We start from the raw sequence: 25,982 nt of genomic DNA on the forward strand, positions 1-25,982 counted from the left end.
ATCTGCTAATCTGAAACTCTGCATTGATTTTTTTTTGCTGTATAAACTTTTGAAGGATTCTCATTGTATTTTATTAAATTGTTTTTTAAGAAAGTTTGTTAAAAATTTCACTCTCTGCCTCCCATTGTGTCCCTCACTCCCAAGTCTTTTTAAAAATGTTGCCAGTTTGATATGAGAAAAATACTATTAAGCGTATTTTCATATGAGAAAAAGGAAATCATATTCAAAATGAAGAAACAAATGAAAAACTGGGGAAATATTTACAACATATTAAAGAAGAAAAAAATTATTGTACAACGGTTTCTCTAAAGATAAAGAATAGAGAAAACAAAAACAAAATAAAGTGAAGAGATTAGAAAGCTCCTAAACACTAAGAACATTTATAATATAAATATGCATATGATGGAATTACCATTTCATACCATAGAGAAAAGGTAAATTATTCAGTAAGTAATGTTGGAGTGAATGACCAACATTCACTCCAAAAAAAAATAAAATAAATAAATTTAACTTACATTTTAAATTTATATTACATAAAAATCAAGTAAAACCTCCAAATCAGACATCACAATAAAATAAAACAATTTTAAAGTGATATTTTTAACATGCTCCCATTATTTTCAAATAAGTAAAATAATAAATCATTTACAAGTTAAATTAAAATATAGGTAAGTTTGTGAAATGAACTTATTCTTTCCCAAGAGAGAATAGAAATAAAAAATGTAAAGTTTGAGTGGGTGTGAGTACACTTAAATATAAAATATTTATATATTACAGAAAAGCCATTTACATTTCATTCATTTTTTTCATATCAATTTATATAAACTTTTGCCAAGTACTTTCCTATAATTTGATTCATTTGACTTTCTAATTTTAGTTATTCATAATTTCTCTCTGTCTCTTGATTATGTCAGTCTTATTAACTAAAAGCAAAATAAAATCATATTCAAAATGAAAAGGCAAACTAGGGACAAACTAGGGAAATATCCTAATCATATAAAAACAGGGAAAGTTTTTATATAAAAATATCTCTAAAGAGAGAGAATAAGATAAATGGAGAAAAAGAATATGAATAGGCAAGTTACTTAAAAAACAGAAATAGGCCTTCCCTGGTGGCTCAGTGGTAAAGAATCTGCCTGCCAATGCAGGAGACATGGGTTCAGTCCTTGACCTGGGAAGACCCCACGTGCTGCTGAGCAACTAAGCCAATGTGCTGCAACCAAGGAGCCTGTGCTCTAGCCCAGGAGCCTCAGCTACCGAGCCGGCATGCGACAACTATAGCAGGGCCCTGTGCCCAGAGGCCGTGCTCCACAAGAGAAGCCCCCGCAGTGAGAAGCCCCCGCAGTGAGAAGCCCCCTCAGTGAGAAGCCCACAGACCGCAACTAGAGAGTGGCTTCTGCTGTATGGCAACTGGAGGAAGCCTGCACTCAGCAACGGAGACCCAACACAGCCAGAAATAAATGAATAAATAAAAAGCAAAGAAAACAAAAATAATAATGAACATATAAAATGTGTTCCCCTTCATTTGTAACAGCCTTGTCATGGCAAAGGGGCTTGCATGACTCAATGAAGTGGTATTCAATATGTTCAACCTCATTTGTGATGAAAGAAATGCAAATTAAAACAACAACAACATATATATATATATATATATATATATATATATATATTTGCCAAAATTTCTTACCAAAATGATTGGCAAGAATATACACTTATATATGTATATATATATATATATATCTGTATATAAATGTATCATGCATGAGGGACAATAAAGCATGAGACATGGTTAATAAAACTAGTGAACACTTGAGTTGTTTCTTTCTTCTACTCACTCTTGGAATTAAGAGTTTAAACTTATCTGAAAGAGTCACTAGCAACAGAATCAAGCTCAGGGTGCCAAAGTGTGGTTAAGAAAAAAAGAAAACAATAAAAAAGAGTTGCTCTTTACCTCTGAGACAGATGAAATTATAGCAACTTATCCCTCAAACTAGAAAAAAAATGCCTCAGAAAACTTTGTTCATGCCTGGTCCTCATTCAAGAATAGGTGATTTGCTCTGGTTCATCCTCCCAGAGAGAAGCTCTTTCTCCCTCAGAAGGCTGACCACAGGAGGCAGAAGAGGGAAGATAATGACTGAGTAGGTAGGAAACGCTTCAGGGGAGCTAAAGTACAGAACAAGGTCACTCTGCATTTTCATGGTTCTGCCCTGGCTGGAAGCAAGCATCAAGGAGCAGGATTTACTGATACCTTAAGTCTGACAAGGGCTCAGTGAAAAGGACTTTTGAAATCACCCCCTTTAATCATTAAGTTAGACTTTGCGTTTTCCAAGGACACTACAAAAATGCACAAGCTGGACTGTAAGCAAGTTGGAGAAGAGGCAGCTAGAATGAATGGGGAAAATTTCAGACCGTGAAAGCCCTGAGTGAGAGATCTGGCCAGACAGCATGTTGTGAGCCTATACTTCAGGGTTGCATCTACCCTGTGGAACAGGGGTTTGAACTGATTTCAGGAGCTGATGGGAAATCAATCAGGAGAGAAGCAGGGATATTCGCTGCTGCTGAAATCAATGTGTCAGTTGCCTGTGACGACATGATTTGCTTCCTTCCAAATACTTTCTTACCATTGCAGCTGGCCTCTTTCTGTGCTTCTTTAAACGTGGCTGTTACCTAGTTTTGATCGACTGTCTAAATAACTTTCATCTTCCCTTCCAGCTTCCTTCCATATTCAGCTTGGTGAAGAGAAGAGCAGTAAGTTGAAATACACTATAGATACTAACTTGTGGATTCAGCAGAGATGACTGGACAGTATCCAATCTCAGAAAGGCTGAGAGGCTGACCGTGGGAATCACTCTGCTCTTGTCTACCTTTGTTGGAAAGCAAGTCATTTCACTTCTTTTAGCTCTAGGTCTACTTGTGAAAAGTTTAGGGGCTGGACCATGTGATGGGTAACATTTTTCCAGCTTTAGCATCTTATGAGACAAAGATGAACAAAGAGCAAGAAAAAGTAATTCCTATAACATCAGAAAACACTTGAAAATATCCAATCACTTAATCCGAGAAATGCATATGGAAACAATGAGATACTTTTTTAAACCTTTGTGATCAGGAAAGATTTAATAAAGAAACGATATCACCTTTCTCTGGGTCAGGGGAAGAAAAATCAGAGCTCTTGTTTGCTGTTGGCAGGAATACACATTTTTTTTTTATAGGGCAGGTTATGAATATGCATCAAAAGTCTTAAAATGAACATCATCTATGATCTAGCAATTCCATTAGAATGAGTTCTGAGGAAATAATCAGGGACTTATGAATAATTTTAAGTATCAAAATTTTGATCACAGCATTATTTATACTATTAATATTGAAACACGAAGGCTGATCTTCATTTGCCCAGGACAACTTATGTGGCACTTGATAGTAGACTTAGGAACACTCAAGAGGTGCAGAATCAGCAAGTTCCATGTTCGTACTTAACAAGCCAGTTGTCTCCCTGCTGTTCCCAATCCCACCAACCTGTGCTGAGCCACCCTTTCAGAGAGGATCCTGTGATGTGACTAAGGGAGAACCTGCCTTGTCTAGGAGGTTGTGATCTTCTCTACTTAAAGACCATCTTTGGTCCACCATTGGCTGCAGGGCAAAGGGAACATCCTATGGCTTATTTCCTAAGGCCCTTCACAATGAGCCTCACCTTATCCAGAAAGAGCTTATTGCCAACTTCTCTTCCATTGGCACTGCCTGCCTGTCCTTTCCAGTCACCATATACACTCTTATCCCCAGTCACCAGGTAGCCTGTTCTCCCTACCTTCCCCTTCTCCTATCTGAAGGCTTCCCTCATTTAAAGGATGCTTCCAAGGAGTGCTCCCTGCCATTGTTTGACTTCATGGAATATACATGCTAGCATATTTTTGTGTGTACTGTGTTTTCATTTTTGTTTTAAGTTTGTCTGTCTTTTCAGTTATAAGGTTTCTGAAACTGGTACTAGGTCTTATATTTGAAAAGTTGCATGATATAGGAGAGAGAACAGGATATGAAATCAGAAAAACCTGGGGTTAAATCCCATGTTATATTGAGTAAGTTACTTGACTTCTTTGTGCTTGAGTTTTGTCATTTATAAAATGGGGATAAGAGTAGTTATTTCATAGAGTTGTGTTGGATGGGATAATTGTTAGCCACTTTTCACAAGGCCTGCCCCATAACACATAATCAGAAAATGTTACTTCCCTCCTTCTTATTCCACTTTGGAGGAGTTGAGCTTAGCATATGGTAGCTTTACATAAGATCTTGTCTCCTAGCCAGTTCCCCAAAGGACACTAGGAGCAATGAGTGCCTTGGAAGGAAAGAGAACAGCAGTTGGTGAACTGGGAAAGCCCCTGTGTGTGTCTGGCCTGCTGGCCTCTTACCTGATGATTGTCAGGGGGATGAAGTACACCAGGAAGGCCACGATGGTCATGTACGGGGTCCAGTAGGAGTCGTCGGGCCACAGGGCCCAGCACTGCACTTCACCATTGGAAAGTTTCCTTTTCCCAAATATGATAAGAGTAGGAATGGAGAACAGGAAGGAGAGGCTCCAGGCAATCATGATGAGGATCTTGGCCTGCTTTTCTGCTCAAAGAAAAGAGAGGGATGCCTGGGCATCTGGAAACAGCCTCTGGGAGCACACTTGGTATCTGGTGTGGAAAAAGATCGTGGTGGGAGAGGAATTCTAGAACTCTCAGAGCCTCAGTTTCCTTATGCATAAAATGGGGATAATAAGACCTGCATCTAGGGCTGATGAAAGGATTAAAGGGAGAATTTAATCACATAAGCTAGAGCACTGCTTGGCCCAATCTCTCCTCTTCATCTTCCCTGATATACCTGTTTGACTTGAGATGCTGACACATTCCTACAGTACTATGGAGCTCAGTCTGTGTCACGCACATTTGATAGGATGCTGTGCAAATGCTTGTCTCTGGTGCCTTGCTCATCCTGAAAGGCAGAGACGGGGCCTTTGATCTGGCCATTACTCTCCTCACATACCTAGCAATATGAAGCACTGTGACAGTGTTGGAAAGCTGTTTGGCGAACGTTCACTAGCCTTCTTTTGTTTGAAGGAACAAGGGAGGAGTGGTATGGCAGACAAAGAGCAGTGGGCTTGGTTCTGGAGAGCAGAGTCCTTTTAACCAAGCTCTGAAGTCTGGTAGCTCTGACCCCACACACTAGATTTGGGCTCTTTCAGGTGTGATGTTTGACCTTGGGCAAACCACTCAGTCTCAAACTGAGTTCTTGAAAGTGGAATTAAAAAAAATATACACTCTGCTCATCTAACCATGATGGTGTCAGATGGAGACAATTAATACACATGAGAGTGTTCTTTGGAAACAGTTCTTATGATGCGTTCGTTTAAGCTGGTGTTGAAGCTCTTCATCTTCATCTCCACTGTAGCTGTGTTGTCTGTGTTGACTGACCCTGGTAGACCCCTTCAACCAGGGACAGGACACCTCCCTCCACCTCCCAGCTTTCAAATTGGAAAGCCAGTTCATGTCTCGGGGTGAGGGAGGGAAATGTAGAATCGGGACGTATTGTAGAGAGGTGAGTAGGGTGTGATCAGGAAGACTATAAGAAGTGACAACAATTCTAGAAGAAACTAGGGACTCTATTAGAATCTTGAATCCCAAATATTTGGGAGAATAATATCTGGGATTCTGTTCTTGTTGAACTGTCACTCTGAAAAGAGCTATTGGAAAGATTTAGAAAACAGATATAACTGGCACAGTGAACAAGCAGGAACCTTGGGGTAGAATTATAATACGGTCTTTTTAGGTCTTCCCATCATTCCTTTCTCCCTTGCTTTTCGCTTTTCTTCCTTCCTCAGCTATTTGTAAAGCCTCCTCAGGTAACCCCTTTGCCTCTTCCATTTCTTTTTCTTGATATGGTTTTGTTCGCTGCCTCCTGTGCAATGTTATGAACCTCTGACCATAGCTCTTCAGGCACTCTGTTTACTAGCTCTAATCCCTTGAATCTATTTGTCATCTCCACTGTATATTCATAGGGGGTTTGATTTAAGTCATACTTGACTGGCCTAGTGGTTTTCCCCACTTTCTTTAGTTTAAAGCCCGAATTTTGCTATCAGGAGCTGATGATCTGAGCCACAGTCAGCTCCAGGTCTTGCTTTTACTAACTGTACACAGCTTCTCCATCTTCACCTACAAAGAAGGTACATGTATCCAGAGACCCAGTAGGGGTGGGGACTCTACTCCACCTGCTTGAAAACTCAGGAAAGCTCTTTGATATCAATGACTTTAAGTAGTAAACAGTTATAATTAACAGAGTTGTATATTTTAATATCTGGCACTATGTCTCTCTCTTCATTATTGGTTGATGCTTTCCTAAATATTCTCATATTTAATTTTACTGAAGAGCTTTAAAACCGATGACTCCTCTGGAGTTGCTGGCTAAGGAAACTACCATGTAAGTAAAAAGCAGTAAAGCATCAGTAAAATGTGTGCACCCCCCCATTGCTGCTCTCCTTCCTTTGGTTGTGTTGCCATTGCCACGTGCTTAGTCAGGCGCAGGAGAGTCCCTGCCGGCCTCCACTGGCCCCATTCTCTGTGCTGCTCTGTGGGGAATCTCCTGCCTGCCTTCTCAATCCTGCCCCTCGCCCCTTATATTCCAACGAGCTGGAGCACAAAGAAGGCTCTAGCACATGGTTCCCTCCACCCTGTGCCACCGACTACCTCATCCTATAACCCTGAGGATCTTTTCATCTTCCTGCCAGGCCAGGCAGCTTTCCTAGGGGGCTTGGCATCCATGTTATGTTTAATCTGATCCCCATGTGCTGGGAATTCATTGAAGTTTCTGGTCTTTGGATGGCGTCTTTCCTTGGCTTCCTTCCCGGCCTGCAGGTGTCCTCCTATCTGTATGCTCCTTCCAGGGCTTCAGTAGGAATTGGGCGGAGGAAGGGAAAGTGGCTAATTTCTGTTTCCAAGCTTGCATATTTCCCTGGAGTTATTAGAGGTGATTATTTTCCAAGTGCCCTACATGAAGCCTCTATTAATTTTATAGTGAGGAAATAAATTGCTTTCCATATTTTAAAGAACACTATAATATTCATTGCTGTCTTTCCTATAATTTAGAGACCAATCCATAATATTGGGCAGTATCTCCCAGAACCAGTCGTATTTTCCATAACCTAAATAGTTGATTTGTTTTTTAGCTAATGAATATGGTTAGACATGTAACTCACCATGTTGCCCCCTTGGCTATGCATCCCAAAGCCTCTACCTCTAGCAAATGTCCTGGGACACCCCCTCACACATTTTCTTATACTTATGTTTTCTTTTCCAATTTCTTCACCTTGAAATACTCTGGTATAGATGTCTTTTTGTACATTGTCTGCACTCCTCCCCAGAGCTTGCTGGGTGTTTATAAGTAGATGGATGAGTAAATGTATCATACTTCTGCATACACATATAGTAAAATGTCTCTCCCGTTTACCCCATTTCCTCCCCTACTTCTTTCTCTGCCATAATCACTAGACCATAACAGTGTCCAGAAAGCTTAGTACAGATTGCACATCTTCACATACACACTTACATGCAACCTACAAAAAGCCTTAGAAATAGATATCAATTTTATCTTAAAATTAGTTTCACATCACACTGATGTGTTGCTAGTATAAAAATTACCTAATGGCATGTAAGTCCCTGCGGTCACTATGGAGATTCCAACTCCCATCCCCAGAGGTAAGTACTAGTTGGTGTGCATTTTTGTGGACAATTGTTTATTATTCTGAGACCTCCCTGTTTCTTGCATTCTTTCCTGCTCTTCTCTCTCTCTCCACACAATATCTAGTGTTGTTTTGAGTTTTTCTTTGTATTAATATTATACTTTAAACATACTGCATGTATATTGTTTTTATTACTCAAAATATGATGCAGACATTTTCATGGTGATGCATATCTTCTCTCCATGGCTCCTACCTCTTCATTGAGAGACAGGATATATAGTACTTGAGCGCACCTGAGCTGAACCCAGACCGCCTGGGTTCAAATCCTGCCCCTGCAACTACTAACTGTGATCTTGGGCAAACTTCTTTAACCCTTTGAATTGCAATTGCCCAGACTAAGATGCAAATAGTAATAGAACCTATATCATAGAGCTGTTGTGAGGATTAAAGTATTTAACATATACAAAGAACTTAGAATCATGACTAGTACATAGTACACAATCAGTGAACCTAAACTATTAAAACTTCTACCTAGGGTGCTATCCATTCCTCAATTGAGGGACACTAAGGTGAGCATTGAATTCCTGATATTCTGAGTAATGCTACAATACACAACACATGTGTATATATGCACACATGTCAGCATTTGTCCAGAGAAGATACCAAGAAGTAGAACTTCTATATCAAGGGCTGCACATTTTACATTTTAATTAGGTATTGCTACGTTGCCATCCAAAGTATCTGTGTCAGTACTGCCTGATATATTTAACAGTATCTAATAACATTATTGCTACTTATTCTAAAATTCTGCTTGCTCTATTAATTTTGTTTCCTTTGGTGTAAATTCTGCAGAACAGTATTTTAAACATATTATCTATTTTGTACAGTTTGGCTTTTGTCACACTTTTTCATGATATTTGATTGCACCTCATTTTTGTAGACACGATTTCATGTTAGGCTCTCCATTTTATCAGTTTCACAGCCTGCTTGGAAAAGTGAAGTACTTTGGACTCTTATTTGCTTTTGGAGGTCAGAGATGTAAGTGGCCTCTGCCTGTGGGCAGAGCAATGGACAATTAGTCCTGTGACTAGGTATCCAACCACCCCTCCAAGGTGTCATTACTCCTCAGGGCCCCACCCTGTCTCTTGAAATCCAGTGTCCCCACTACTTGGAAGCAGAGATGTTCATCCATGCTGCACATCTGGGAAGGGGAAGGACAGCAGGAAGGGAGATGTGCTGTGATAAAAGGTCCTCATTGTACTCCAAGAATCACCCTGCCAGTTTCCCCAAGTCCATCTTGCTCCAGGCATTTCCACGATCTATTTAGGAAGACCTCTGCCTCATTGCTGTAGCATCATCTGTGTGTACTGTGGGTTGTGTGCCTTCAGCCTTCCCGCTGACCCGTCTGCTTCCTTCTTTCAGGGATTTTTCACTATCTCTGGATCAAAGAGGGTTTTCCTTGTTTCCATTATAATTATCAATTTGAAACATTTTTCCAATTATTTCCATGGTTTTGGGGTAAGGAAGGCAAATGCTTCTTCCTGGAAAATAAGCAAGTTGAAGCGGGAGTGTTCCTTAGTTTGGATAGATGTGTGTCACCACTACTCTGAAAAAAAAAAAAAAAGCTGGAAGCATTAGTGTCAAGGGAAATGGTCACAGAGTGGGCTCAGCAAAGCATCTTTCCTTGACCATCCAGGCCAACTGTCAGCATTTTCCCAGGAAGCCAAGTTTCTTTTCTACGTCTTTTTCGACAGTCAGACTCAAGAAGTGGGGAAGGAAGGGGAAGAAGAGGAGAAAGGGGGAGGAAAAGAGCCATTACTAAGAGGATAATATTAGCAAAAACCCTCACCCAAGGATAGTACTTGGTTGAGCCTGCTTACCTCCTTGCAGGAACTTCATGGGGTAGACGATGGCATGGTATCTGTCTATGCTGAGGGATACCAGGACATAGGTAGAGGCATAGAGCAGCACAACCTGAAGACAGAAATGAGAGGAGGTGAGTGGTTTCATAAAGGTGAGGAAATGCACATCATGGAAAGAAGAGCATTTTGTGGTATTTAGAAACCTAGGCACCAAACCAAGGGCTGGATGAGGTTTGGAGTATGGACAGGAATGCCTGACTCCCGCCAAGGCAGAAGATGGCTCTTCTTGGTGCTGGACTTTGCACTGCTGGCTGTGACAGGTGAGAGTGCCTCCAGTTCTCACTTGCTCACTCTTTCGCTTGGCTTCTTGGAGACTCCACATTTCTCCAAGGATCAGTCCCCCTTGACATTTGTGCGGTACATTTGTTTGTAATTGACTTTTAAAGCTAAACCAATTTTCTCTGCTACAGTTGACATTCCAAAATAATTAGAAACAAACGTTCATTTGCCTTTTATCAACATGAGTTGTTGAAAGATGATAGGAGGGAATCTGGCTTCAAGGAGCCTGGGTGCTGTTTTGAATCATTTATCACCATCTGGGCTGACACTCTTAGAGCTCCTCTTCTTCATCCACTTCTGCAGCAGAGCTGCCCACTAGGGTCAGCCTTTGGGTCCCCTCTTCTGCCTTCCCACCCTCTTCTATTAAGCTTACCCATGTCCTTTAATTATCCCATGTACAGTGGTATTTGCTTACTTTGCAGAGAAGAACATTTTGATTTAAGAGGTTAATATCTCTTCTGTGAAGAGCATACTCAAAAGGTAATTAAATGAAATATATCTGAAAGGATTATCAAGATGGAAAATTTTTGAATAACTTTGAGCCTCATTTCTACCAGGAGTCTAGCCATACCACTACTTTGTAAACTTTTGGTCATATTCATAGTGAATAGAAAGTAGAAATTAACTCGAAGACTGAAGTCTAAGGGTGAGTGTCTGAATTTCTTCTAAGATGAAATAGGGATAACATGAATTTGTTAAGAACCTTTGTCTGAATTTGTACTATTTTGTTAATTCCCTGCCTCAGAAAAATAATCAGCTACATCAATATTCTTTATTATTTTTATTTCTGTAATGCTGCCATATATACATCCCAGCATCTGTGCTGCAGAAGGTGCCATGCAGAGGGTGTTCTGAAAACTGACCAGAGACTGAAGCCTTCCCTGAGGGATATAAGAAGAAATTCTCATCTTCCTGAGACTCTGATGAGTGATCAGAGAGAAAAACGGCATTCAATTTTTACAACAGCAACAAAAATAAGACGGCTGTCTCCTTAGAGAAAACTGGGGTTTCTTTGTGGAATCCATGGATTAAGAATTGTTAATGCTGGCCGCACTGAGTTGAGGAGAGGGATGGGAAAGAGAACTCTCACTGGGAGAACTGCATGGGTTAGAATATTGTGATGAGACAGTCATGGGAATCGTGGCATCTGCAACTGTGCTGAGTGAGATGACTGGCTCACACAAATTCAGGACCTGGGGCAAGAGAAAAGCTCACAACAGACTGGCCTGGAAAGCAGGAAGAGTTAATAAAAAGATATCTACTTTTGAGACATGGTCAAAAAGAATATTTAACTTCAGGAATCTTCAAACATCTAGACAGGGTTTTTGTTTTTTTTAAAAAAATGTTAAAGATTATCTGAAAGAAATACACCTCAAATTGTCATGCCTCCTCCCCACAAAAATAAATGCCAGAAAACAGAACAAAAAGATTAATGAGTATTGAAAGAAAAATTGTGATTCAAAACTTTGGTAAATATTTTTGTACCAAGGCACAGAATAATTTTCTTACATATAAGTAGAAGGAAAACATCACCTACTTTTGGAAAAAAATCTTTATTGAAGAAATATTTCTGCTGACTGAGAATGGTTTTGAAATTAAGTACTCAAGAAAAGGAAAGGGGATAAAATACGAAAGCCATAGTAAGCAATGAGTCAGAAAAACACAAAATGTTTAAAATAGCTATGAATATCATTACATAATATTTCAGAGAAAATTTGGTGAGTTGGATGAGGGCAGAAAGGAGAAGGAAAGCAATCGCATCAAATTTCTATTTAGATATTTTAGACATCTTTTTTGTTGTTTTAATTTTGATTGAGATGTATTGCACTTTAAAGATAAGCTATGATAGAGTAAAATAGAAATACAGAAAAAAGACCTATTAGAGTCCTATGGCCACCATAACAAATTGCCACAAACACTGTGGCTTAAACCAACATAAATTTATTCTTTTATATTTTTGGAGACCAGAAGTCAGAATCAGTTGTACGGGGTCAAAATCAAGGTGTTGGTAGGGCCACTCTCCCTCTCGAGGCTCTGGGGGAGAATTCTTTCCTAGTCTTCTCCAGCTTTAGGTGGCTACCAGAGAACTCTGAATTGTGGCCACACCAATACCATCTTTGAGCCCATGGTTACAGCGCCCCTTCTGTCTGCGTGTCAGAACTTCCTCTGCTTCCCTCTTACAAGGATGTGTATGTTTGCCTTTGGACTCAATAGTAATAATTATTGAGAGAATTCAGAATAGTCTTCTCATTTCAAAATCATTAAATTAATCACATTTGCAAAGTCTTTTTTGCCATATAAGGTAACATACATAGGTTTCATGTATTAGGATTTAGAAATGTTTGGGGGGCCATTTTTCAGCCTACCACAGTTATAACCAAATATATAGAAAGGGAAAAAAATGAGTGAATAAAAAATTAACACAGAAAGATTAAAATGGTATGATTGAAATAGTACCAAACACTATTTGTCAAAATAAAAATGAATGGCTTGAGCTCCTCCACTGAAACAAAGATTGTTTACACAACTCTTGCCCAAATCCAACTGTATACTATTTAGAAGGGAAACTTCTAAAACCAAAAGATTATCAAAGTTTAAAAATAGAGTGATGGCCAATGGTATAATGAGCAACTGAAAACTAAAAGAAAGCATTCCTTGCAATAGTACTATTAGACAAATTAAATTCAAAGCAATTAGTACTATGTGGATTGAAGGGATCATTTATATTATAATAGATACAATACCACAATGGCAACAGAATGTCAATGAACCTAAATGTAACATCGAACCGGGGTCTCCCACATTGCAGGCAGACACTTTATGGTCTGAGCCACCACCGAAGCCCAAATGTAACAACAGCATAACACTAAATATAGAGAAACACTGGGCTGGAGGAAGCACAAGCTGGAATCAAGAGTGCCAGGAGAAATATCAATAACCTCAGATATGCAGATGTTACCATCCTTATGGCAGAAAGTGAAGAGGAACTAAAAAGCCTCTTGAGGAAAGTGAAAGAGGAGAGTGAAAAAGCTGGCTTAAAGCTCAACATTCAGAAAACGAAGATCATGGCATCTGGTCCCATCACTTCATGGCAAATACATGGGGAAACGGTGAAAACAGTGTCAGACTTTATTTTGGGGGGCTCCAAAATCACTGCAGATGGTGATTGCAGCCATGAAATTAAGAGACGCTTCAATATTCAAGACATTTTCACATTAGTCATCCCATCTGACACTCTTAACTCTCCTGGGAGGGCTAATATTATCTCCTTGTAGCTTAGAACTGTGTTTCTCAAATGTGAATGTGCACAGGGATCAACCAGGGATTTGTTGAACTATAGCCCCTAATTCAATAGGCCTAGGGTTGGCCCGAGATTTGGCATTTCTAACAAGATCCCAGGTGATGCCCCTGCTGTAGAGCCATGGACCACCCTTGATTATTGAGAATCAGTGACTCAAAGTTTGTATAGAAAAATGGTGTGAGAGCCAGAACCAGTCGCCTTCTTTTTTCCTTCAACAAATACCAGCAAGTGGTTACTTCGTGCTAGATGTGGTTCTAGGTGCAGGAATGAGTGACATTTAAAATAACCTGACAATGGGAACTTCCCTGGTGGTCCAGTGGTTAACAATCTGCCTTGCAATGCAGGGGACACAGGTCCAATCCCTGGTCAGGGAACCAAGATCCCACATGCCAATGGGCAACTAAGGCTGCAGGCTGGAATAACTGAGCCCGTGCTTTGCAACTAAGACACAATGCAGCCAAAATTAAATAAATAAGTATTCTAAATACCTGACCATGGTATTTAAGCAGAGATGTTACTTTGCCAACAAAGGTCTGTCTAGTCAAGGCTATAGTTTGTCTAGTAGTCATCTATGGATGTGAGAGTTGGACTGTGAAGAAGGCTGAGTGCCAAAGAATTGATGCTTTTGAACTGTGGTGTTGGAGAAGACTCTTGAGAGTCCCTTGGACTGCAACGAGATCCAACCAGTCCATTCTAAAGGAAATCGTTCCTGGGTGTTCTTTGGAACGAATGATGCTAAAGCTGGAAACTCCAGTAACTAGGCCAACTCATGCGAAGAGTTGACTATTGGAAAAGACTCTGATGCTGGGAGGGATCGGGGGCAGGAGAAGGGGACGACAGAGGATGAGATGGCTGGATGGCACCACTGACTCGATGGATGTGAGTTTGAATGAACTCTGGGAGTTGGTGTTGGACAGGGAGGCCTGGTGAGCTGCAATTCATGGGGTCTCAAAGAGTCGGACATGACTGAGCGACTGAACTGAACTGAACTGAAATATATGTAACTAAAATGTTCAAAGTTCTACAGAGGAAACAGGTACAATAATACATAGGTAGAAATAATTAAACAAACTCTAAGAATGATACACATTATTATAAAATATCTAAGCAGTATTTCAAAAATTAATCATAAACTAAGCTATCAAGGAAAAAAAACCCTCAATATATTCCAAAAAGTGAAATTTATACAATTCACAAATTTAAAACAACAAGCAATGAAAGCTGAAATTAGTATCATGAATTTTTTTTTAAATACCACTTGGAAATTTAAACACCCTTATAATTAACTTGAGTCAAGAAGGAAATTAAAGTACAATTATAGTCAATTCATAAATGTCAACAATAAAATTTCTACACGTCAACAACATATGGGATACCATTTGGAGAACAGATGGAAGCTTGAGGACATATGTCTAAATTCTCACCATCCCACCCTCAATTCTGACAAAAATGACCTAGCAAATACGAAACCCCCCCAAAAAAAAAATTCTTGTAGAAAAATGAGACTTAAATGCAGAAAACTTCAATTTTTTTATTTAGAAAAATGCCAGATTGGATTCATTTAAAGTAGAATCTCTGGACTGACTTTAAAAAATCAATATACTTTATCTTTTAGAACAGTTTTGGTTTTACAGAAAAAATTGAGCAGATAAGACAAAGAGTACCCATATTAGCCATGCCGCTCCGCCCCCCCCTACCCCCCCACCCCCCCCACACATACTTTCTCTTCTTATTAAACCTTACATTAGTGTGGGTAAATTTTTTAAAATTAACAGACTGATATTGATACATTATGATTAACTGAAGTCCATGGCTTGTATTGAGATTCACTATTTGTGTTGTACAGTTCCATGGGTTTTGATAAATGCGTAATGCCATGTATCCTTTATTACAGTGTTATACAGAAGAGATTTACTGTCCTAAAAATCCCTTGTGCCTTTATCTATTTAATCCCTGCCAATCCCTGGCAACCACTGATCTTTTTACTGTCTGCATGGTTTTTCCTTTTTCAATGTCATGTAGTTATAATCACACAAACATCGTCTTTTTAGACTTGCTTCTTTCAGTTAGCAATGTGCTTTTAAGATTCCTCCACGACTTTTCATGGCTTGATAGCTCTTTTGGTTTATTTATCCATTCAGCTTCTGAGGAGTATCTTGCTCTCAATTTCTTGCAATTGTGAGTGAAACTGCTATAAACATTCTTGTGCAGACTTTCATGCGGATGTAAGTTGTCAACTCAACTGAGTAAATGCCTAGGAGCACAATTGCTAGATCTTATGGTAAGAGTATGTTCAAGTTTATAAGAAATTGCCGAATTGTCTTCTAAAGTATACCATTTTGCATTTCCACAAAAGATGAATGAGACTTCCTATAGCTACATATTCTCAGTCCCGCTTGGTATCGTCAGTTTAAAAAATACTGATTTAGCCATTCTAATAGGTGTATAGTGGTATCTCATTGTTTTAATTTGGAATTTCCTAATGTCTAAGTAATGAATGTTGAAATTCTTTCTATATGCTTGCTTGCCATCTGTAGATCTTCTCTGGTGAAGTATCTGTTCAGGTCTTTTGACCACTTTGATGAGGGTTGTTTATTTTCTTATTGTTATTTGAGGATTTCTTTGTTTCTTTGACTTCCCTGGTGGCTCAGATGATAAAGCGTCTGCCTACAATGTGGGACACCTGGGTTCAATCCCTGGGTCAGGAAGATCTCCTGGATAAGGAAATGGCAACCCACTCCAATATTCTTGCCTGGAAAATCCCATAGACAGAGGAACCTGGTAGGCTACAGTCCGTGGGGTTGCAAAGAGTTGGACACGACAGAGCAACTTCATTTTCTTTCTTTCACTTTTGTTTCTTTATCAAATATATGTTTTCTATATTTTTCCCAATTCTGTGCCCTATTTTTTCCAGTTTCTTGACAGTGTCTTTTGCAGAGAATAAATTTTAAATTTTCATAAAACCCCAACTTTCAATTGTTTCTTTCATGGATTGTGCTTTTGATGTTATATCTAAAAAAATCACAGAAATATCCAAAGTCCCCTGATTTTCTCCTGTGTTATTTTCTAGTAGTTTTATGGTACTTCATATTCCATTCCAGTCTGTGATCCATGTTGAGTTAGTCCTCGTGAAAGCGGCGAAGTCTGAGACTGGATTCTTGCTTATTCTTTTTGCAAATGGATATCCAGTGACTCCAGCAGCATTTCTTGAGCAGGCTATCCTTTCTCCATTGAACTGCCTTTGATCCTTTGTTAAAGATCCATTAGACTTTTTGTGTGTATCTCTTTCTGCACTGTCTATTCGGCTCCATTGATCTATTTGTTGATTCTTTTCCAGTATCATGCTGTTTTGATTTTTCGAGCATTTTGTAATTCTTGAAATCAGATAGGGTCAATCTTCCATCCATATTCTTCTTTTTCCGTATTGTATTGACTGTTCTGTGTTTTTTACTTAAACTTTAGAGTTTGTCCATATATATAAAATAACCTGATGGGATTTTGATTGGAATCGCATTGAATTTATAAGTTGTATTGGCAGAATTGTCATCTTGACAATAGTGAGTCTTCCTATCTATGAACATGGAATATCTATACATTTCAAGATATTGTTTGTTTTTTTTCAGAGTTTTTCCAGTTTTCTTCATATTGATCTTGCACATATTTTGTTATATTTATACCTAAATATTTCATATTTTGGGTGCTAACATAAATGGTACTGTGTTTTAAATTTTAACTTCAAATTGTTGATCGTTGGTATATGAAAAAACATCTGAACTTTTGTATGTTCAGTTCAGTTCAGTCGCTCAGTTGTGTCCTACTCTTTGCAACCCCATGGACTGCAGCACTCCAGGCTTCCCTGTCCATCACCAACTCCTGGAGCCTATTCAAACTCATATCTATTGAGTTGATGATGCCATCCAGCCAGCTCATCCTCTTTGGTCCTCTAACCTTGTTTTCTGCGACCTTGCTGGTTTTCACTTAGTTGTCTGTATAGACAAAGTTATTTGTAAACACAGATGTTTTTAATTTCATCTTTCTGTACCAATCTGTGTAACCTTTTATTTTTTTTCTTGTCATATTGAATTAGTTGGAACTTCCAACATGATGCTGAATATGAGTGTGAAAGGAGACATCTTTGTGTTATTTCCAGTCTCAAGAGGAAAGCTTCTAGCTTCTCACCATTAAGCCTGAGGTAGTTGTAGGGTTTTTTTTTTTTTACAGATTTTTGTTATCAAGTTGAGGAAGTTTCTCTCTATACATAGTTTGCTGAGAATTTTTATCGGAGTGGGTATAGGATTTTCTCAAATGCTTTTTCTGTATCTACTGATAGGATCATATAATCTTTTCTTACCTTTTTATGTTATTAATTACATCAATTGAGTTTTGAATGTTGAACCAGCCTTGCATACCTGGAATAAATCCCATTTGGTCATGGTGTGTGAGGAAATAATGAGATGTCTGCAGTCGGGAGGAAGGCCGTCACCTGACCAGGCTGGTACACTAATTTTCGACTTCCAGCCTCCAGAACTGTGAGAAATAAATTGTTGTTTATAAGCCACCTACTCTGTGAAAGTTGCTCAGTCGTGTCTGACTCTTTGTGACTCCATGGACTATATAGTCCATGGAATTCTCCAGGTCAGAACAGTATTTTTATATCAGCATCCTTGGACTAAGACAGCCAGAATATGTCAAAAAGAATAATAACCCAGAAATTTTACCTAATGCTTAAACTAGGAATGCTTATGTTCTTATTATTGCTTACTTGTGTTTTCTTGATACATGTATTATTTTTAACAAACAAAAAACATGAAAAATATAAATTTTGCTTGTCCTTTCAACTATGAAGAAGTAAGCAATTTGTTGCAGCAAAGTATAGGGTTTTATACTATTTTCCTTATGAAGAATCCAAGAGGTAATTTTGGTGTCAGTTTGCCTCATCATATTTGGAAGGTGCTACATACCTGCAAATAGCGGACCACGCGGCAAACCAGGTCAGGTGCCATGAAGTCTCCAGTGAATCTCCAAATGATATCTGTCAAGATGTTAACCAGTCCTGTGAAAGAATCTAACAAAACACATAAAAGTGGTTGATTTCAGTCTCTTTCAAATTTGCAGCTATGCTACAGTAGAAATGAATTCCTGGAGCCTTTTTTTTTTTTTTTTCTGATTTATTAGGTGGCAAATGGCTTCCCTGATAGCTCAGCTGGTAAAGAATCTGCCTGCATGGGGGAGACCTGGGTTCTATCCCTAGGTCAGGAAGATACCCTGGAGAAGGGAAAGGCTACCCACTCCAGTATTCTGGCCTGGAGAATTCCATGGACTGTAGTCCATGGGGTCGCAAAGAGTCAGACATGACTGAGTGACTTTCACTTTCACTTTCAATAGAGAAAATGTAAGGCAAAGTAAGAGTTAAATTTTATTATTAGAGTCTGTCATCACTCAGACGCAGCCACTTAGGAAGGATTTTTGTAATGACTGATAAGAAATATTATCATAGAGTTGACCTTTAAAGTCATAGAAGAGGAGTTTAAAAGATGTTTGCTGCTGCTGTTGCTAAGTCGCTTCAGTTATGTCCGACTCTGTGCAACCCCATAGATGGCAGCCCACTAGGCTTCTCTGAAAAAGTTGGCTTAAAGCTCAACATTCAGAAAACGAAGATCACGGCATCCAGTCCCATCATTTCATGGGAAATAGATGGGGAAACAGTAGAAACAGTGTCAGACTTTATTTTGAGGGGCTCCAAAATCACTGCAGATGGTGACTGCAGCCATGAAATTAAAAGACGCTTACTCCTTGGAAGAAAAGTTATGACCGACCTAGACAGTATATTCAAAAGCAGAGACATTACTTTGCCGACTAAGGTCCATCTAGTCAAGGCTATGGTTTTTCCTGTGGTCATGTATGGATGTGAGAGTTGGACTGTGAAGAAGGCTGAGCGCCGAAGAATTGATGCGTTTGAACTGTGGTGTTGGAGAAGACTCTTGAGAGTCCCTTGGACTGCAAGGAGATCCAACCAGTCCATTCTGAAGGAGATCAGCCCTGGGATTTCTTTGGAGGGAATGATGCTACAGCTGAAGCTCCAGTACTTTGGACACCTCATGTGAAGAGTTGACTCATTGGAAAAGACTCTGATGCTGGGAGGGATTGGGGGCAGGAGGAGAAGGGGACGACAGAAGATGAGATGGCTGGATGGCATCACGGACTCGATGGACGTGAGTCTGAGTGAAATCCAGGAGATGGTGATGGACAAGGAGGCCTGGCGTGCTGCGATTCATGGGGTCGCAGAGTTGGACACGACTGAGCAACTGAACTGAACTGAGGCTCCTCTGTCCCTGGGATTCTCCAGGCAAGAATACTGGAGTGGGTCGCCATTTCCTTCTCCAATGCATGAAAGTGAAAAGTGAAAGTGAAATCGTTCAGTCGAGCCAGACCCTTAGCGACCCCATGGACTGCAGCCTACCAAGCTCCTCCGTCCATGGGATTTTCCAGGCAAGAGTACTGGAGTGGGTTGCCATTGCCCAGGGACAGTGTGAGGACCAATATAAGGCAAAACTGAGAAAAAGGCAAATATTTATTCCCATGAAGCCTTTCAAAATGTTCCTTTCTGCACCCATCATTTTACAACTTGGACTTCTTGTTACCACCCTACATGAATTGTGGTCCTCTTCCTCTAATTTCTTCTTCTTTCCTCTTTGGACAAAGTCAAGTGCATGATCAATTGACTTAGTTTTTTAAACTACTGAGGAACTGAGGCCAAAATCTGAGACCAATGTTAGAGACTTTGTGCTCAGTTCTATAATTGTAGACTATATAAGTTGTATAGATGTCCAGAGCTATGGCATAATATGCTGTGTGTAGAGAAGTTCCTTCTCCTCGTACCTCTATGCAGATATTTCTCATTAATTATGTGATCCAGAATCATTCTCAAATCAGTGCTTCAGGGATTTTCTGCTGATCAATAGCTGATCCATCACTTAAGATGGATTCATTGACTTAAGGCCACTTTCTTGAGACATGGGATATAACACTCTGTCAAGGACCTGAAAACCTTCTTTATCTGAATCTTCACCATTAATAAAGTCTGAGCCCTGAATTTAGCATCAAAGCCTTCCACAATCTGGTCTTGCCTGCCCCTTGCCAAGTCCCCAACTGGCATTTTTATATTGAACATCAGTGTTCTGCCTGTTTCTTCTCTTTTGTTTCCCTATAGGTAACAACAATTAGAAGCATTGGCAAGCACATAGAAACTACCACAAAACTGTCTAAAAAGTTGGAGAAGAGAAATCTCACAGCAATTCTGGGGTAGTCAGAGTTGTTCTAGCTGAGAAGGTCAGATGAGAGCAGGGTCTTCAGAGTTGTGGGGTTGTGATTTGATCAGATAGGAATTTCATGAAGCTTTTACTGGCAGGAATAGATTTGAATGAGTGGAATGGACTCTGGAGTTACTTAGATATGCTCTTTTGGTTTATTCATTACTTAATTCTGTAAAAAATTAAGGGAAAAAACCCCAATCTCTAGATATAAGTGGTTATGTGAACAATTATAATGTACTCCAGTGGAAAAAAAAAAAAGCTATTTCCCTCTGGAGCGCAAACTTAAATAAAGCCATCTCTGGAAGGAGACTATCAATGGACTGTGCTACTGCATTTGTTATTTGCTATTAAGCAAATGCTGCTCTATCTGATCGGTAAATGCTATTTAGTTGCCTAAGTAATTGAGGACATTGCAAATAAGCCTCCCCTAAATGGCAATTAATGGAACCTTGGGAACAAAGGGCATATTTGAAAGGCTTAATCACTTCTATGTATTATTCTTGCTTTTTAAAATCTCTTCTGTGAACAATTCTAGGAAACTGTCATACTCAGAAAAGCCAAAACCAGGCTCACAGCAGTCTTTAGTGCTCCTTTGACAGGTTCTTACAAACATGAAAGTGGGTTCCCAGTTGGAGCAGGAGAATGGGTATTGTAGGTAGAAGTCAAAATGAGGTGACCCCTGAACTGAACCCTAAAGGTTTGGACAGGTCAGTGGAAGAGGGAGGGAAGGATGTTAACTCTGGCACAGATGACAGCATGAATGAAGTCACGGAGGAGAGACAGAGTGAGAGATGCTTTTGCATATTAACATCTATTTGTTGTTGCTGAAGCCTAAAATAGGTGCTTGAAAGTGGCAAGAAATGGGCCTGGAGAGGATTTTTAAGATCTTATGTGCCAATTAAAGGAGCTTTCTTCCCCCGCCCTCCACCCCGCCATATACTGGTGGGAAAATTAAATGTTTATGTATCCAAGCATATGTTTTACATGGGTAAGGGGAGGGGGTAGATCCATTTGGTAGGTCTAATACTGAATTTGGGCTTTCCTGGTAGCTCAGATGGTGAAGAATTGGCTTGCAATGCAGGCGAGCCGATTTCAATCGAGGGAATTGGTACCCACTCCAGTATTCTTGCCTAGAGAATTCCATGGACAGAGAAGCCTGGCAGGCTACAGTCCGTGGGATTGCAAAGACTCAGACATGACTGAGTGACTAACACACAATACTGGAATTGCCATTTATATTTGTTAGGGAACTGTGCAGAAGTTCAAGAAAGAGATCGTTGGTACCTAGCGTATGTCAAATAGGAGCAAAAATAGGGAAGAAAATGCAGATATGACATATATTTTGAAGGCAAAATAAGGAGGACTTTGGTGTTTTAAAAGTGAGGTAGGGGGAGGAGTCAACACTATATTAGGGTCCTGGAATGGGTAGATGGTTGTGCTTCCTGCAAATACAGGAAGATAAGCTCATTCTGTTTGGGTTGCTTCCAGGTTTCAGCTGTCCCAAATAAAACTGCTATGAACATTCCTATATAAGATTTTATGTGAACATAAGTTTTCATTTTCTTAGGGTAAATACCCAGGAGTAGACTGTTGGGCCCTAGGGTAAGTATAGCTTTTCATAAGAAACTGCTCAACTGTTTTCCAGAGTTGCTGCACCAGAGTGCTCCTTACCAATAAAGTATGAGAAATACTTCTGCATCCTTGGTACCACTTGATATTCTCAATGTGTTTTATTTACTCAGCCATGAGTGTACTGTGCTGTGCTCAGTTGCTCAGTCATGTCCACCTCTTTGCAACGCGTTGGACTGTAGCCCGCCAGGCTCCCCTGTCCATGAGATTTTTCAGGAAAGAATACTGGAATGGGTTGCCATTTCCTACTCCAGAGATCGAACCTGCATCTCCTGTGTCTCCTGCATTGCAGGCAGAGTCTTTACCTGCTGAGCCACTGGGGAAGCCCAGACTGTGGCCTTTCATTATGACTTCAGTGTGCATTTCCCTAATGGTTAATGATGTTGCTGTGGACATCCTCAGTCCCTAGAGGCTTCAGATTCCTTTTGGATGCTCTATTAGCATGGGAGTTGGGGTATTGGAGGGTTTTAATACTCCATTCTTGGCTTTCAGATGCATTTGTAGTCCTGTAGCATTGTTACTATTTGCTGCTCAATGCTTACTAAGCAGGTAGTTGTAATGCTCTATTTTTTCCTGGCCAAGCCTCAGTCTCACATAGACCTGTACACCTGGGCCCTGGGGGTGGGACATTCTCAGTGTTCCAGTTCCTCCCTGGAAATCAAAGTGGTGGGTCTTGTGTGGGAGAGATTTTCAATGTCTTTCCCTAGTGGTAGGAGACTTCTAATTAGTATTAGTTTAATATCCTGGACCAGCCATTTCATACCTCCATCCCCAAGAGTTGAGGGATTTTTATTTCTGTGCCTTTCCTTGTTCTCTAGGGCATTTGGTCCTGCAGTGGCCGAGGGCTTTTGTTGAAAGAAGTGACTGGCAAGAAGGAAGTATTTCATGCTTTTCCTGTAGGCATAGCCTAAACCTTCTTGTATATCTGCACACCATCTCTATAACAACTCTTCAGCTCTGCCATTGTAGTGTGAAGGCAGCCATAGGTACTCCTCTAACTGAATGGACATGGCTATGTCCCAATAAAACTTTATTTATAAAAATGGATTTGGGCTGAGATTGACCTGTGAGCTATAGTTTGCCACTCCCTGATCTATAGAATAAAGTCCAAATGCCCTATTGTGACTTTTGGAGCCTTCCTGCCTCTTTCTTCAGTTTGATCTTTTCTCATCCTCTCCTAAATTCATGCTACAAGAGAAACTCTTTCAACCAGTACATTAATAGTGACACCAGTTTGATGGTCAAAACATTGGTTAAAGAAAGAAAGCACACCCAAAAAACCACCTTAAAATATCTTAACGTAAAACTTGAGTGTACATTTTTCTTATCTTTCACATAGGGGCAAGACTTTGATTTTATGAATCATCTTTTTTAGTGCATAAAATGCCTCCATAATGCATCTTACATGATTTCCAGTCCTGGTTTCTTTAGAGTGAGAACTTGAGATATCAGCAAAGCAATTTGAGGCAGAATCTCATCATAGGGAATTTTATAATCCTCCTTTATTCTTTTATAGTTCCATTTCCTGGGCTTACTTCTATTGTAGCTTCTCTTAGTGACTCAGTAAAAATAAAAGTCAAGTTTTTTCAAAATACCCAACTTAATTTTCACAGAAGCAACAACTCTCCAGTGTTGTTTATGTTAATTATATAATTTCAGTAATGAGTACCACTGCCACAAACTGGGAACAAACTCCTGTGACTCACATAATACAAGAAGCGGAAGCAGAAAGGGGACAGGCTCATTAGTGTCCATCTGACTTGCCACAGATGCTGGTAGGGTATTTTCTGCTAGTTTGCAGAAAGAGTGGAAGTGCTGCTTAATCAAGTGAGGCACTTAAGATGTAGTTAAGAGAGAAGACCTTACTGTTCCTTGACCATCCCCAGCGTTTTCCTCTGCCAGCCCTTTTCTTTATGTCAGTCCCTTGACTTGGCAAGTTCTTTATGTACCTCTACCTGAAGGATATCTCTTAGCTTTTTAAAGTTTAGTTCAAGATTAGCTCCTTTATGATGCATGTTCTTCTTCCTAAAGACCACTGAGATTGGCTGATTCCCACTTCTGGGCTTCTCCCTACCCTACTATCGAAGTACCTGTAACACATTAACGTTTTTAATATTTCTTTTCAATTACACTATAGTTTGGGAAGATAGAGATTTTTTAAAAATTCACCTTTATGTCTCTGGACCCTGACATTGTTTTATTATGTGGTAAAAGCTTGGTAACTTCCTACTAAATAAATGACTACATTATTACTGTTGTTGCTTAATTGGCTGGCTGCAGGCTCCTGCAGAGGTTGCTAGAGAGGTAATGCCTCAGAGCAGATGGAGCCACATTAACCATCTTCTTCAACGTAGATTACTTCTTCCCTGGTGGCTCAGACGGTAAAGCGTCTGTCTACAATGTGGGAGACCCGGGTATGATCCCTGGGTCGGGGAGATCCCCTGGAGAAGGAAATGGCAACCCACTCCAGTACTATTGCCTGGAAAATCCCATGGACAGAGGAGCCTGGTAGGCTACAGCCCATGGGGTCGCAAAGAGTCGGACATGACTGAGCGACTTCACTCAATGTAGATTAAGATAATGATTAGAAATCCAGATGCTGGAAGGAGGAATATGATTGGAAGTTTTGCTCCCTCAACAGGTTTCCAAAAGAGCTCTCTCTACAAATGACCCAATTTCACTCCTTTTAATGGCTGAGTAATATTCCATGTGTATATGTAAAATAGATAGCTAGTGGAAACCTGCTATATAGCATAGGGAACTCAGCTTGGTGCTCTGTGATGACCTTGATTGTGGGGTCGGGATGGGGGGCGTTGGGGGTGGTGGTGGGAGGGAGGTCTAAGACAGAGGGGATATATGTATATGTATAGCTGATTCACTTCGTTGTACACAATACAGTAAAGCAACTATACCCCAATTTTTCTTTTTAAAAGAGCTCTCTTGATTCTAAGGTCTGTGCTAGGTTGCAGTACCACAGTGGCTGTGCCTTATTCATGTTTTTATTCTCATCCCTTTTTATACTGTCTTGCAAAATATTCAGTGTTTGCTAGAAAAAGAAGGAAATGTTGGCTTACAAAACATATTTGCAAATACCTTGAAAATGCAAGGCCACCAGTGTAGGATTCACTCTGCATAGAGAGAAAGTTGAAGCACCGTTTCTACTTGCTTTAAGTTGAGGTTTGAACTTTCCCATGCGGAGCAGAATTATAGGAATAGTGAACACCTAGAAAGCTGAGTGGAGAAGGCGATGGCACCTCACTCCAGTACTCTTGCCTGGAAAATCCCACGGATGGAGGAGCCTGGTAGGCTGCAGTCCATGGGGTCGTGAAGAGTCGGACACGACTGAGCGACTTTACTTTCACTTTTCACTTTCATGCATCAGAGAAGGAGATGGCAACCCACTCCAGTGTTCTTGCCTGGAGAATCCCAGGGACAGGGGAGCCTGATGGGCTGCCGTCTATGGGGTCGCACAGAGTTTAACACAACTGAAGCGATTTAGCGGCAGTAGCAGAAAGCTGAGTAACTCTTTTTCTTGGTAAGTGAGTAGTACATGAACATTTGTTGCACTGGATAGGGGGCTATTGAATACAAACACAATTTCTATGAGATTGAGATTTCTGATAATGTAAGATATGTTTAGTGCCAACTAGGGATTATGGAGTAGTGTTGCTTGGTTTTACTGTAGGGACACTCTGAGTAACAGTTTCAACCATGAATCTCCAGAGTTTGTGATGCTTCTAGTTCAACTTAGTGTCATTATGTTGTTTGTTTTGTTTTAAAAGCAAGGGAGGTGATAATGGCTTGTTTGCTTGCAGTTGTGCAGGAAACTATTT

At 40.0% G+C, this 25,982-nt stretch overlaps 1 protein-coding gene across 3 annotated transcripts in view; it reads right to left on the reverse strand.

Moving 5' to 3' along the window:
• NPSR1 (neuropeptide S receptor 1) overlaps positions 1 to 25,982 on the reverse strand; it is a 152,598-nt gene that overhangs the window by 25,723 nt on the left and 100,893 nt on the right. For 2 of the 3 annotated variants that reach the window (XM_069586703.1, XM_069586704.1), the window contains exons 3-5: positions 18,169 to 18,272; positions 9,586 to 9,679; positions 4,401 to 4,602 (exon numbers count right to left, since the gene is read on the reverse strand). In XM_069586703.1, coding sequence (XP_069442804.1) covers positions 4,401 to 4,602; positions 9,586 to 9,679; positions 18,169 to 18,272 — 400 coding nt within the window. The remainder of the gene's footprint in view (positions 1 to 4,400; positions 4,603 to 9,585; positions 9,680 to 18,168; positions 18,273 to 25,982) is intronic. The other variant, XM_069586705.1, reaches the window with a different exon arrangement.

The sequence above is a fragment of the Ovis canadensis genome, chromosome 4 (assembly GCF_042477335.2).
Source record: "Ovis canadensis isolate MfBH-ARS-UI-01 breed Bighorn chromosome 4, ARS-UI_OviCan_v2, whole genome shotgun sequence".
Lineage (NCBI taxonomy): Eukaryota > Metazoa > Chordata > Mammalia > Artiodactyla > Bovidae > Ovis > Ovis canadensis.